The 15161-nt window shown below is 37.9% G+C and overlaps 2 protein-coding genes across 3 annotated transcripts; one reads left to right on the top strand and one right to left on the bottom strand.

Moving 5' to 3' along the window:
- Positions 1-81: 81 nt before the first annotated feature.
- On the bottom strand, positions 82-8619 carry LOC126368701 (putative E3 ubiquitin-protein ligase UNKL). 2 transcript variants are annotated; one of them, XM_050012819.1, is made up of 6 exons: positions 8216-8619; positions 7902-8111; positions 6726-7009; positions 6417-6517; positions 5519-5768; positions 82-5384 (listed from the first exon to the last, which is right to left on the bottom strand). In XM_050012819.1, exons 1-6 carry the CDS (start codon positions 8272-8274, stop codon positions 4216-4218), a joined length of 2073 nt encoding a protein of 690 aa, XP_049868776.1. In that variant the 5' UTR covers positions 8275-8619; the 3' UTR covers positions 82-4215. The 2 variants fall into 2 exon arrangements, with proteins under 2 accessions (XP_049868776.1, XP_049868778.1); XM_050012821.1 differs by having other exon boundaries at positions 5531-5768; positions 8216-8611.
- Positions 8620-13790: 5171 nt separating this feature from the next.
- LOC126368759 (histone H3.3A) lies at positions 13791-15150 on the top strand. Its single transcript, XM_050012908.1, has 3 exons — positions 13791-13948; positions 14115-14402; positions 14552-15150. Exons 2-3 carry the CDS (start codon positions 14121-14123, stop codon positions 14678-14680), a joined length of 411 nt encoding a protein of 136 aa, XP_049868865.1. The 5' UTR covers positions 13791-13948; positions 14115-14120; the 3' UTR covers positions 14681-15150.
- Positions 15151-15161: the final 11 nt, after the last annotated feature.

Raw genomic sequence — 15161 nt, 5'->3', positions numbered from 1 at the left:
TTAGTGTCTTGCTTTACCTGTAATAGATGGATAACAAAAGGGTCAGGGATATATGCCAGAGGATGAATAAAAATAAAACGCTTCTATTATTGAATGGAATTTAAAATTTATTAAACCTACCTACCTAAAGTAATAATTATAATCTTCACATCTCTGTTACACACGTTTGTATCACATGGATTTGAAAATTATTTTGTTTATAAAATACCTACTATGATATTAATAGAAGCTTGAATGCATACTTTGTAATAAATATAAAAATTAAAAACACAATTCATTTGATCTTCCCGCGAGTGTGAACGCACAATTGGTTTCTACTACAACATTATCTATTTCTAATTTAACAATAATAAATTTGAAAGAATTTGTTGGAGCTACCTACCTAACGATTAAATAATTGGAAAAAAATATTTAAATATAAAAAAGGATTTGTTATTATGCGTACGCAAAGGTTCGAAACTTGAGTTAAACAAAATTGGTCCTAAATAAAATAACTAACGTAAAATGCAAACTGTAAATATGGATTACAAATGATTAAAATAATTGCTTAAACAATAAATGTTATAATCTTAAAACAACAACAAGAACCACATGCGCCTGCAAATCAATACAAATAACTTTTGCGTTCTTTCAACATACATTTAAAATACATCCACCTTTATTTGGAAAGTAATTCTTGTGAACATGTGCAGGTTGGACTCTACACAAGGGATTGTGTCAACTGTGTTCATGAAGTATGCAGTTGAATGATCTACACCTACGAGAAAACAAATATTACACCCACGCTCTCGGTAGCAAATAGCCTGTTTCAATCTGATACTCATTATTCACCATTATTGCGTCTATTTCTTTCCAAATAAACATAGACTCCTACCTATAATAAACAATCGTTATGTAAACACTTCAACCAATATGTGTTTGATATTCATAAATTACTGAAAGTATATTCTCCATGTGATAAAGATTCTATATAAAAATAATGTGACTCTAATACACATCTAAATTTTAAATAATTAGAAATAGATATACTAGCAAGCTATACTATAACACTATGGCCACACAGTACATTTTGCTTTGACAAACATACATCACTCCATACTTATTTTACGTATATTTTGAGACTCTTTACATCTACATATAGTTTATTTGTGACTTTAGATCTACTCAACAACAGCGAATGTGGGCGGTTGTGAACATGAGCGGTTCTTAATATTAATATTGACAAATATTATGCAATAATCCAGGCCATGCCAGGCTGTCCAAATACTAACGCATGTTGTTCATTAAGCGACCGTACGAATCGCAACTTGAAAAGAAACTTCTTAATATCATGTAAACAAAAGGATTTCATACAATATACGGAAGGTGTTGTTAAAGAGTCCGGCACACACGGTGCATGTGGTCACGCTCATCAAAGTAAAAAACAATAACTAGTGGTACTTATGCATTTGAAAACGGCATAACCGCAGAACATAGGGTGGTACCATTTCTGTTGCATGACGTTTTCAACCGCAGTTCAAAACAGAACATAGACGGATGTTTATCCTTTCAGCCACAAGTGTGTTATAGCCCTTATTTTTCCATATTTTATACATTCTGACCAATTAAAAATATTAAATCCCAAATTTTTGACATTTTGAGATGAACACATAAAATCTTAAACATTACATGTTAAAGAGTAGCTCTACCACACTCAATACTTATTTGTATTCTTAAGCATAATCTCAATAATTTCTCTCGTCTCAAATCGCTCATGTTATGTAGGCCGCACTACCGCCGGATGAAAGTTTGTTATCAAACCTGTCGATGTGTATCGTGCACATTTCCCTACCAAACCCACACAAAATGTGCCGTGCCGACATAACAATAATATTATGTAGAATGAGGGCGACTAACGCGTCCGATTATATTAATATATTATAATCAATTGTAAACAACCTAGGAAATAGAAGAAGTTTTATTGCTATTAGAAGTATTCACTTCGGTTCCATTTTCAATTACAATCGACTAGTAACATATTACGTTGTGCCATCATTACACTACTAGGTGTTACCCTTGTACGCATTCAGTTTCCATCATCATGGACTGCAACACTAGTGGTCTACCAAAGACGCGCGGTCGCCCCAACAATAAATAGAGTATCTGGGTATGTATATATTTGAATATTGAGTAAAGGCGGCTGTGGTCATCATATTGCTTCAGATTACGATACAAGACGCTTGCAACTACACACTTAAAATAATGTCCATTACAATTTGAAAACACTACTTATATCTAGTCGTACAACTATGTTAATTTGTTATTACTTTCATTATAATATACCGATACAAAAAACTTTCAAAGATTTTTTCAAAATATATATAAATATTTTTTTAAATTGAAATAAATTTTTATATAAAATGCTTTCAATATAGTTTAGCGTAGACGTGGTACATATAGCGAGAGTACGTCTATAATGCGTGATTCAGGCAATGTCAATATAAGTCATATTGACCCAAAACATGCTAATAAAACAAATAAAAATGGATTCCTAACAAACGATAACAATTTGATCATCCTGACAAATATGTTTGTAGAATATCAAAAATCGAGTGTAATATTCACAGCTAATCCTGTGTCAACACTGTCGGTCTTTTATAAAATAAAACAAAAACAGATGTGATGTACAAAACATCTACACTTGAAAATATAAAAAATGACCTTCACAAATCTGCAGATATGTTTGTCAAAGAAGACTACAATAGTTAAAAACTGTCTCTGAAGAATTTAACAATTGCATTAGTCTACTGAATCGCTTAATTTGCTCATAGAAAATCCTATTATAGAAAATTGATAATAACTAAATGCTGTTGGTTACTTGCATTACACCTACACCAATATTGTAATAAAAATAATAAAACCTTCTAACGATTACATGGGAATGTAAAACTTAAAATGCACTAATATCTAAAAACTCCGCCAGTACCTTCGTTTACATCAATATAAAACGTTCAGATAACTCAATTTACTTATAATATTCGATTATCCATATTGGTCCTTACAGTGGCTATAAATCGAGGCAAAATATTGTGCTGCGAAAACAACGGAAGGTAGCTAACACGACGCGACTGTCGCTCTTCACATACGTCCGCGTACAAATTATAACAATAACAAGTTCTGATCCAAGTATGCTTCATTTAGCAGTAGGTATCCTAATATGAACATGCGAAAGTCTGTTTGAATATCGATATAAAACTAAAAACTACTTATATATATTTAAATTATCATAATTAGGTACTAATAATTTCTTGTGGCCGTGCTTCCATCAATATCTATAATATCAAAATTTTATCGTATTTAATATTCAAAATTCTACAAAAGTGTTATAAGTATAATATTTTTGTTGACCTTTGGTGCAAGCATGACCACAACTCCACGATAGAACATCATAAATAGCTATAATATTTGCTGTTCATTTATAATCAGTAAAAGCAACAGTCCACTAATACATGAATCTAAATAAACAAAAATTAGTTAACATCAAAAGCATATTTATATAATCTTGTAACATTAAAATTCTACTGTGTGTAACCCATGCACTAAATATATTCGTTTTATGAAAAATATTTAATAGATTATAATATATTTATATGTAGATAAGTATAAAAATGTATGCATCTGTATTTGCGTAATGTTAGCTTTAAATTGATAGTCAATAGTCAAGTAGCTTTTATATGTATAGCTTTGATGTCTATCAAATAGGATCGTTAAACTTTCATGCGAAAGAAGTCGTCTACATATCTAAACTCCAGTTACATATACATTAAAATTCTGCAAAAGAGTTTCGTTATATTGAACCGGATTGTCTTCTATTAGTCATATGAAATATACAGGAAAATGGTTAATATTTCCTTAAATTAGTTTATATAAACGACAGTGGCAGTATTAGAAAAATCCTAATTCATGCTTTTAATTTCATTCAGTAAATTCACCAGAATAAGTCTTGCTCATTTCTCTAGAATTAAATATCCTATATTATTATCATTATCAAGTGATATTATCATAACCCAGTAGACCCCGTAATACCCACATATAAAAAATATCAATGAAAGTATATTTTGATTTTGGATCGATAGCCCGTCAAACCAGCGTTACATCCGAAATACTATACATAGAGGGGTAGAGAGCGAGTACCTGCGGCCCACGCGTCGTACACGAAGCAATACTGGTGCGGCGCTACTGGTGGTGCTGCACGGGCGTCTGGCAGTAGGGGCACTCCTTGTTGGTGGCGGCGCAGCCCTCGCACAGCACGTAGTGGTTGCAGGGCGCCAGCGTGACGCTGCGCGGCTGCTCCTCGCACACCATGCACTTGGTGGCCGTTTCCAGGTACAGCACCTTCTCTATCTCCTCGAGGTCGGAGCGCGCCTGGGCCTGCAGCGCCTTGAGCGTGGTGAGCGGCAGGCCGCGCAACTCGCGGCGCGCCGCCAGCCCCGCCATGCCGGCCCGCGCCGCCTCCAGCTCACGCCGCAGCGTCATCACGTGGTTCAGCGCCTCGTCGCGCTGGCGCTCCGCCAGCGCCGCTTTGCGCTGAGCCTCGTCCGACTCGCGCTGCCACGCGTCGCACGCCGAGCGCGCCTGGTTGATGCGCTCGTCCCAGCGTGCGGCGGCGGCGCGCGACGCGGCCAGCTCGTCCCGCAGCCGCGACAGCTCGGCCGGCGCCGACGGCGACGTCGCCGCGAACTCAAACGGGCCCGCGCTGCCGCCGAAGCTGCCGGTCTTCATCGCGTGCGAGTTGAACAGCCGCTCAGTGTCGTTCTGGGCGTAGCGCAGGAACGGTGGCAGCGGGGAGCCCCCCGTGGGCGGGCTGAAGCCGCGCAGCGTGGGGCGCGGCTGTGGGATGTTCACCGGCGCCGAGCCGCCGAGCAGTCCCTCGCCGTCCGACAGGTCTCGGTCGAGAGACGCCACGAGATTCAACGGATCCTCTAGATGTAAGTCGTCGAGAGCGTTACCGACGACTTCAGTGAGCACGGTGGTGTCGAAGGCGGAGGAGCGTTGCGCCCACACAGAGGGCTGTTGAACTGCAGACTGCTGGACCTTACGTTCTTCCTGTTCGAAGTTAGAGCGGGGAACGAGAGCGCGCGGCTGCGAGCCGGGCGCGCGGCCGCCGCTGGAGCCGCCGCTGGACGTAGAGGCGCACTCCGAACCCTCGCCGCTGCCGTTGGTCTGCAGCAGCGCTGGCGGCGACAGCGGCCGCACGCGCTCCAGAGAGATGGCGTTGCCGAGCATGCTCACTGCGTTGTCTGCAGACTTTTTGTCGGGAGGCAGTGCAGATGACAATAGGTCGGCTAGATTGGCTCCACATTCTAACGGCGCGGTCAGTTCGCGGGCGGCACTTAGATCTTCGGCTGTAACAATGCAAATATCACATGAAGTGTGTGTATGTGTTATTAATGAGCTTTTCCATCAAAAGAGTACAAAATAAAAACATTTCTACCATTATTGTCGTACAAAATTATCTTCATAATTAAGGATGTATTACCTAAATACTCACGTTCAACATGTGCGAATGCACAGAAGAGTCCTCGGGGACAGTATCCGGCCTGTTGCACGTCGTTACATTTGGTGGACTTGTATATCTCTGGGTGGAACTGCTGTTCCGTGCGTGTGTGGCAGTACCCGCACGCGTCCCCCGCCTCGCAGTTGCTGGGCTCGCCCCACTCCTCGCCATGCTTCACATTTGGACATGGTGTACTACGGTACTTGTATTTTCTTGGTGATCTGCGTTTATCCTGTAAATGTGTGCATGTTTTAAATTTGTAAGTAATAGCTACTGAAAAATCATGCCAAGGAATCAAACTCAAGCTCAAAATGCTGATCAAGTTATTGTCCTCTGACAATTTCTCCCCATTTTATACTAAGTACCAGGCTACCCTTACCTAACCAGGGCCTTAACAGACTTTTTAAAATAACAATAATTTTATTTGTTCTTTGCTAATATGTATGTCATACATATGGCACCATAATAATTTAATTATTTACGATTACGAAACTAAATCCCAGCAATAACATATTTGGAACATATTAAGTACTAAGTATTTAATTGTGCTAAAAATGCAATTGTTAATATTATTTCTATATTATGGGCCACCATCTTTAGGTAAATATGCCACTGAATTTCCAACCTATCTACCTCTTCAAGAATGTCTATTTTAATTTTATTATTTATTTTTACACTTTGGACAGTTTTACAATTGTGCCTGATTAATTTATGTGGTTGTCCTGTGTAACAAAGGAAAAATATGTGACATAAAAGAAAATGGGTTGAAGCTACATCAACAGGAAATACATATTTTTTTCAAATTAAGGTAACTTTGTTTTATTTTTACGACCACTACCTACTCATTTCTATAAAATTAAAAAAGTACATTAGTACTTACTTTACTATTGTGATATTGAGGACATGCATATCCTTGTCTACATAACCTAGGTGGTCTTTTACATGGTTCAGTTTTATATGATGATAACACGTAGTTTGTATCTGGAATCAAATGCATAGTATACTTTAGAATATCAGAATCTTATTGGAAAGTAATATGTGCAGTAATCTTTTTAAAAAAGGGGACTACTACACAATTATTTTACTAGGTATTATCAGTAGAAGAAATATAATAAGAATTACATGTATTTACATATTTACTTTTATCAAATCAAAACTTAAATTAAATCCACTCTGAATTTACCCTTACCTTGCCACTTAGGGTCTTCATTCATTAAATTTCGTTCCCTATCTAAAGCGTTGGGCGCTGCAGCATCACCATCAGCCGCATCAGGGTTCTCTAAAGCCTGCAACTCCCTCACGTCCAGTACGGGAGGGCGTAAGTCTGGTGCACCGTGAGCAAAGGCACAGTGGGCTCCATTTTTAGTGCACAAGCCTCTAGCATCCGTATCATGGACACACATGCAGGTTTTGTAGTAGCGTAGGTGGTACCGACGCTCTGTGTCGCCTGCTGTCCGGTGCAGGTAGGGACAGCTGTAAATATTTTTTTAGTTATAGTGATTCTATAGTCATATCCTATATAAATAACAGAGAGCCTTGAAAAAAAAAATACATAATACAGACAGCCCATGTGTGTCACTGTTGGGCATTAGTCTCCTCCACAAAGGTCTCCTCCATGCTGTATGTAGATATCATGCTGTGCCAACGCAGGTTGGTGGAAATGTGAGCCTACCCACATCTTATCCACCGAGCGTAATGACTTGAATAATAAAAGTTATGATTTTGAAAGCATTACCACATTTTGCTCTATGTTATTTTTTACAAAATCAACAACTTTATGCAAACAAATAAAAGTGAAAGTAGCATCTACCATTACCTAACAAAGGCAAAAAAAAATGTTTATAAGAACCAAAGTAGCTACCTACTTTGGTTCTTATATATGTCACATTTGTCAATTACCTACAATTTGAAAATTGAAATCAAGTATTCTAGGAATCTTAATAACAGAATTGTTAATTTCATTGTGACTTGTATTTTTTCTGAAATGCCATATTAGCACCTGAACAAATAATTTGTTAACAAATTGATGTTATTTATTAGTCAGGTAAGCAACTAAAAAAGCCTGATCTACCAAAATATGTCCCATACAAATGAGAACAATGGGATATCTAAATATTATCCCACCAAATTCCAGCGTCAACTCAATACTTAATAACTTACGAACGCTAGGGTATACCGAAATCGATTGGATTATAACCCAGATATTGGTAAACAAATTATATTTTCAAATGAAAAATCTTGTATAACGTTAAACTATCGTTGACACTGATATTAGCCCGAAAGATAAGAAAGTTAACAAAAGTTTACGATAAATATGAATCAAAACACACATCTCGAGCAAAACAAAGCAATGACAGGTACTCACTCGTCCCCATCCTCGCAAATACCCGAAGTCTCATTATATTTGGTACAATAGTTATCTGCGCTATAATTAAACGATCCATCTCTTTTTCTGACTGGCCTTCGTCTTCTTTGATTATTAAAATGCCAGTGGAAACAAGTAAAAGGCCTATGTTGTGTACATTTGTGTTGTAAAAACGACGGACACTGCTCCACTCGAAATTCCTTGAGATATCTGCAAAACGAGAGGGCATATCTCAATAAAACGCACATCACAAGAAACTACACTTTCAGCACTATCACATCACACAATAATAATGCAATAATATTGGTATTTACTTATAATGATTTGGTTTTTCTGTCTGAGCTGTCAACAAAGGCTTTGATTCCGACGGCATTTTGGAAAACTATTATTGCGCCTCTCGCGTCGCGCAGGGCACGCTCACCGACGACCAATTAAAATTCAATAGAAGATCACGTGATACACAATAATTTAGAAAGGTAAAAAATGTAAATAAATTTCGAAAAACGTTGTAATTATCATAAATGTACTCGACATAGTGAATTTTTATGGCCTTGAACTTCTAAAAATATTCTTATCGCACTCAAGTTAAACGTAGAACAGAAAAAATGAGTAAACGCCACCACAACCATCATTGACAGAACTGTCACGTTGTATGTTTTCTACTCATCTCTCTTTAATTCCATACTCGAACGTTAAGTTGAAATGAGATAGAAAATAGGACAACTTTTTTGTATTATTTTTTGTATTAAAAATAAACTTTTTTTTTGTAATTCAAGGACAAGTGTATTGAATTTTCAAGAATTTTCCTTTTGTATAACTTGCATGCAGCGAATATTGGAACTGAATAAATTATACAGCTGACTCTACGTAATGTAATAATACTAAAAAATATAACTTAAACTTAAATCCTAACGTACATATTTTATTACACAAATAATTTGTAGGCCTATTCTGTAACTTGGTGAACAACTAAAAAAAATTCAAAAATCAAAATTAATTTATTTCAATTTATTTCAACGTAAATAATCAAATACCTATAAGTTTAAAATTATTAATAACGTTACAAAAGGATTTTGATTTTGGACAGATCTCAGTTATCGACCGAATTACAAAATATTTAATATCAAGCAAAAAATAATATAATATTTTGAATTACAACAAAATAATTATTATGTATTGAAAGAAAAACACACAACGTCGATATGAAGATTGTTTTGTGAACTTACCCTTTACTCCCGCTATGTTGGTACTATTTACCTGCTTGTCACCTGCTAGGGCAACACTTTCATAAATTTTGAAAGTGTGGTAGCACTGCAATTCTGTCATCTTTTTATAGTCCTTCACCAGGAAGATATTCCTGCGACGTTGTGTGTTTTTCTTTCAATACATAATAATTATTTTGTTGTAATTCAAAATATTATATTATGTATTTGTCTAAAAACACACAACGTCGATATGAAGACCTGTTTGATATCTGCTGGTGACAAACACAAAACGCTATGTGAAAATTATAATATTTATTGTTTCTTAAAAACTTTTATGAAACAATCAACACATAATAATATTCAAACTTATAAAATTATTATTCAGGCACAACATTATTAAACAGTAAATGAGATGTATTACTCTTCTTTTGTATTTCTTGTAAAGAAATACTATAGATATTTTTTAAAAGTAGGTATCTTGATTCTTCAAGTTGCCTCATGATAGTATGTCATCAATGGGATGATTTTCAACCCAGCTTGCTGAGGCCACAGCTGATCTGCCAATAACAGTCCTAGAAGCTGGTTATGGTTGTCTTGTTATAGTGATAAATAGGTGCTTCAGTTTATCAACCTCATTCCCTCTGTTTTGAGAAACTTCAATAAGACGTCTTACTCAAGTAACTGGGCACATTTGCTTGCTAGCTAGGGTGTTTTAAGAGCTGCCATCCTGACTGCCTATGGATAGCAGTGTCTGTCTTTGAACCAAAGAGATTTGAAATAAAGTATTTTTGGATATGGGACAACTAACCAATCAAATAATGAACAATCTGGACATCCCAAACAGGCAGATTTCTTTTTTTTTTTTTTTTTTTGCTTTGACTTGTTGGATGCTGAAATTGCTCTGAATGATGTTGAAATCTGTCATAGTAATAATTGGTAATGAGACTTACGGTCACGTCTAATTATTCAAAATGTAAATATTGCAGATTTATGGACTAGAATCGAACTGTATGCAAGTTTCTCCACCAAGTGTATGTAGGCTAAAAATCTGCATTTATGTGATTTTCTGGACTTGTGCTACTAACACGATTTTCGTCACACCACTTGAACCACCCCTTAATTGCAGGAAAATAGGTACTCGTTGTGGATTGCCAACAACTGTTACATAATAATTACTGTTATATAATAATTGCTTTTCGGGTTCTGACCAGTTACTAGTTTGTTGCCCCCAGCTTTAAGTAACCAAGCCTGTAGGTTCACTTGGTCGATTTGTAAGGGTGAACGGTTCGTGGCAGTGTCCACTAGGCACTCCGCGAGCTTCTCTATCGTAATAGGGGGAGCCCATGACCTGTAAGGCCCAAGACCTAAAGTCTTCCAGCCAATATATTTTTTTCCGAAGTGGAGGTATTACAATATACAGACCCTTGGCGCTGTTCATATGGGCCAGAACTCGAGGGATGAGGTTGGGTGGAGGGAAAGTCCAGCCCAGTTGAAGTTCCCACACTTGAATGAAAGCATTTGAGAAGAGTGCTGAGCAATCTTTGCAGTCTAATGAGACGTACATGTTGACCACGGCTCTTTCGGCAGACGCGAACAGATCGACGTCTGGTGTGCCCCAACGATGAAATAATCGGTTTGTTGTAGTGGGCAACAGGTGCCATTCCGATATCTGCCGTGCCCGTGAGAGGCGATCGGCAGTGCAGTTGTACCTCCCCGGGAGGTAGTGTGCTGACAGGGTTATGTTCAGCCTGTCTGTCAGCTTCAACAACTTGCATGTCAAATTGAATAAGTTGAAAGAGCGCGTTCCCCCTTCCTTCCGAATGTAGGAGACCAATGTTCGGTTGTCGAACTGGACTAGAATATGGGCAATTCTGCAGACGATGGAATTGATCCCGAATCAATACACATCTCCAACAGCAACAACAGCCTCCGTGGTCTAGTGGTTAGAGCGTTAGGCCCACGATCTGGAGGTCCGGGTTCGACTCCCGATGGGGACATTGTCGAAATCATTTTGTGAGACTGTCCTTTGTTTGGTAAGGACTTTTCAGGCTTGAATCACCTGATTGTCCGAAAAAGTAAGATGGTTCCGTGCTTCGGAGTGCACGTTAAGCCGATGGTCCCGGCTATTATCCGTAAAAACACCTCCACCAACCCGCATTGGAGCAGCGTGGTGGAGTATGCTCCATACCCCCTCCGGTTGATTGAGGGGAGGCCTGTGCCCAGCAGTAGGACGTATATAGGCTGTTTATGTATGTAATGCATATACTGTGAAAAGCTCTTTCCAGATCGAGTGCTTCCTCCTATGTTCTTTCGACCAAGATTCCGATAAGAGGGTCTCGTCCAACTGAGCTTCCCAAGTTCCCAACCCGAGTCCACCGAATCAGTAGTCAGTGAGTGGGTGTATGGGGAGTTGACTTGCTCCACCACTTCATGTCGTTCCGTACTTGTGGGGATAACACCAGTAACAATTTTTTATTGAATTTAAAATATTTCAGAAAAATTTGAAGGTAAGAACAATGGAGGCGGATCTTTGGAATAACAAAGTTGGCGAAGTTTGACTGACCTAGTACTTTTTTTTTTTTTTTTTTTTTTTTGCAATGTGTTGTTTTATGTTTGCTATGGACTGTTCTAACTTTCTTATTTTTTTATTTTTTTTTAATAGAAACATTCTGTTCAACTTTGTACTCCCAGTGATCCCTAAATACTCCTGTGTCAACTGTGTGTATACTGAAATCAATTTCAGTATAGATTTTAGATAATTTATCTGCCATCCCAAGGATTCCAAGAGACTTACAACTTCCGCAGTTTGAGTAATCAACTTGGTCTAGTCTTGATTGTCCCGGAGGAAATTGTCTAGGTAGACTAGAACTCGAATTCCTCTCGAACGTAGGATCTCCGCGATCCAGTTCGTCAATATTAAAAATGTGCGTTGAAGTATTAGGCGGAGCCCTATTGACTCATGTCCTGGTGTGAATCATGAGATTGACACAAAAGTTTCAGATGGTCTCTTCTTAGCGAATGGTTTATATTCTTTCAGGTAAGATGGAACGTTTAACCAGGAATTTGTGCCTCTCCGTGACTGTATGACCGGCGTGAGGGTGTTCTGGTCAAATAGATGGAACCTTATGGTTGTCTGGAAGAAATCGCTTTAAGCGATAAGGCCGCCATTTGCCATTTACTTAGTTAGGAGTCTTTTTGTAATTTCTTTTTATTTTGGTGCAATAAAGTGTATTTGTATTGTATAAATGTTCGGCACTTGGAGGTAATCTCCTCAATGTGTTCTGAAGGTTTTTATTACCTACTTCAGAGATAATCCCCTTCCCCTCTAATTTATAGGCATTCGGCCCTCTCACAAACTACCTGTAACATCTGTTCCATATTTTTGTAATGAGCAGGAGCCGGACCAAATACAGGACTTAACCGATCAAAATTATATTTTAAAGTTAAGTATTTTCTGTTGAACCTTGATGTTGGCAGAATCATCGTTTCTGGACGATGCAGCCACAAACAAAGAAAATAAAATAGAATAGAAATTATTATCTTTTCATACAAATTAGTTGGGTTCAACTCAGCCGATGAGTTGTTAGCCCAATTAACAATTTCTTGTAAATTGTCACAGATTATTTCTTTCTGTTCTAGTAAGCCATTAGTAAGCCTTGCCATAGCCCTTTCAGTTGTTGCAAGATAATCTTTGCCTTTATTTAGATGGCAAAATTCAGTATTAAGTTTTTGCTCCACAAAGCCCGGCTTGGCTAAAAGGGTTTGAAGACTTTAGAGTACTTCACCTCTTTCTAACCATCACTATTAAAGTGTTGTAATCGATTAATTCGTCCACACGCTTTTGAGATGCATTTTTAATGACCTTTGTGGTGTCTGTAACAGTCTGGATTTCCCCCAAATTAAGTTGTACAGCATCGGGTTCGGTTAAAAAATTGTTAGAAGAGGATGAGCTAACTGAATTAGCTACAGATGAGCCGGGTAATGACGTCGGCAAAAAGTTTTGTACATAATTTGTAAGTTGACTTACTTGAGTGATGAGGGTATCAATGCGTGGATCGTAACCCTCAGTATTGTGATTTACGCTTGGATCTCTTGTTTGGACGACGTGAGGATTGACCCTCTGAATCCGATTCAGTGTCCCCACAGTCGTTACTGGAAGAACTTACATTTTCTTCGCGAGAATATTGTGGAGGTTCTTGAACCTCGTTTTCCGCAGTAGGCGAGGTATTACACACACTTTCCTCACTCATATTACGGCACAACACAAATTTGGCACGAAAATATACTATTTTACGGCTATTTAACTTGTGATTTTAAACTTTTTACGATCTCGAGAAAAGTTATAAACCGTATAAGCGGGAATCACAAAACGCTATAAAAAGATGACAGAATTGCAGTGCTACCACACTTTCAAAATTTATGAAAGTGTTGCCCTAGCAGGTGACAAGCAGGTAAATAGTACCAACATAGCGGGAGTAAAGGGTAAGTTCACAAAACAATCTTCATATCGACGTTGTGTGTTTTTAGACAAATACATAATCATTATTTTTTTTATTTTTATACTTTTTAATTTAATTGGCAACTCTGAAAATAATTTGACAACAGCCAATAAGAAGAAAGCGTTAGAAAATCTTTGCTTTTTCTTACCAATAGGGAATCCGGCTTTATTGACCAATGATGTCGCTAGTTTTAGCTTTAGGCTAACCAATGACTGCACAGAATATTGGCGTCACCGTTCGCCCGCCATTCTCTCGACGCCATCTTGAGCATATGATCATTGTTGTGTAGCTCTCAGTTAAATTGTGGTAGAATTTGTTATTTCTTTACCGATACCAATAAAAGGTGTGTAAAACAGTGCATTTTTCATTATTCGACATTTATGTGTATTGATTGTAATTGGGGAAACAACTATTAGTTGATAAATGTTCTTTTAATTAGACGACTCTTGAATAGAACTTTCGCAACACCTAGTTGTTTATTGTCGTTTCAATGATAATTATCTTTTCAGTGAAAAATGGCACGTACCAAGCAGACAGCCCGTAAATCTACAGGAGGTAAAGCTCCTCGTAAACAATTGGCCACAAAGGCAGCGCGTAAATCAGCGCCCAGCACTGGTGGTGTAAAGAAGCCTCATCGTTATCGCCCTGGTACCGTGGCTCTCCGAGAAATCCGTCGTTACCAGAAATCGACGGAGTTGCTGATCCGCAAGCTGCCTTTCCAGCGACTTGTGAGAGAAATCGCTCAGGACTTCAAAACCGATCTGCGTTTCCAGTCTGCCGCCATCGGAGCTCTGCAGGTATTATTATTATAATAAGCATTTACTTTTTACGAACATAATTAAATAGAAAACGTGGTGTTTTCGTGTCATGTAGTTATCACTGTTAATAATAGGTAAGTTATCTCCCCTATTCCCTTTTGTTAATTGTGTTATGTTTTGAACGACAGGAAGCCAGTGAAGCATACTTGGTGGGGCTGTTTGAAGACACCAACTTGTGCGCCATCCACGCCAAACGTGTGACCATCATGCCTAAAGACATCCAACTTGCACGACGAATCCGTGGCGAGCGTGCTTAAGTTTACTCTAGTGTACTTTGTCGTAAATTATTTGTAATTCAAATAGGCATAAATTCCATAACATTTTTATAATGTCTCACATTTAATTCTATTCTAACATAGTAATCATTTATTATAAGGAGGCCGAACTGAATTTTTTTATGAGTATGTTCTTATTATGTAAGTTTTGCTATGGACTTTCACAAGATACTGTTTCCAAGTCCTGTCTGATTGACCAGAGGGTCTTCCCTCTGTTGTCCTGCAATCATCATTTCATGAACTGACATCTGTGTACCATCGCTTGCAACAAATAGTTTCTTGTGTAAGAACATAGCCAATTTAGTAACTTGGTATATTATCTTCTAGGTAGTGTAATAGGGAAATGTTGTCAACCATGTAAGTGTGAGAAATCTGTTCTTGGAGTAAATTGATGCACTTTAATGCTGTGTAATGAGAAATTTGGTGTTAAATAAATAATACTTAGGATCATATATTGAATTTC

The sequence above is a fragment of the Pectinophora gossypiella genome, chromosome 8 (assembly GCF_024362695.1).
Source record: "Pectinophora gossypiella chromosome 8, ilPecGoss1.1, whole genome shotgun sequence".
In the NCBI taxonomy this organism is placed as follows: domain Eukaryota; kingdom Metazoa; phylum Arthropoda; class Insecta; order Lepidoptera; family Gelechiidae; genus Pectinophora; species Pectinophora gossypiella.
This window is presented reverse-complemented; position numbering and strand designations above follow the sequence as displayed.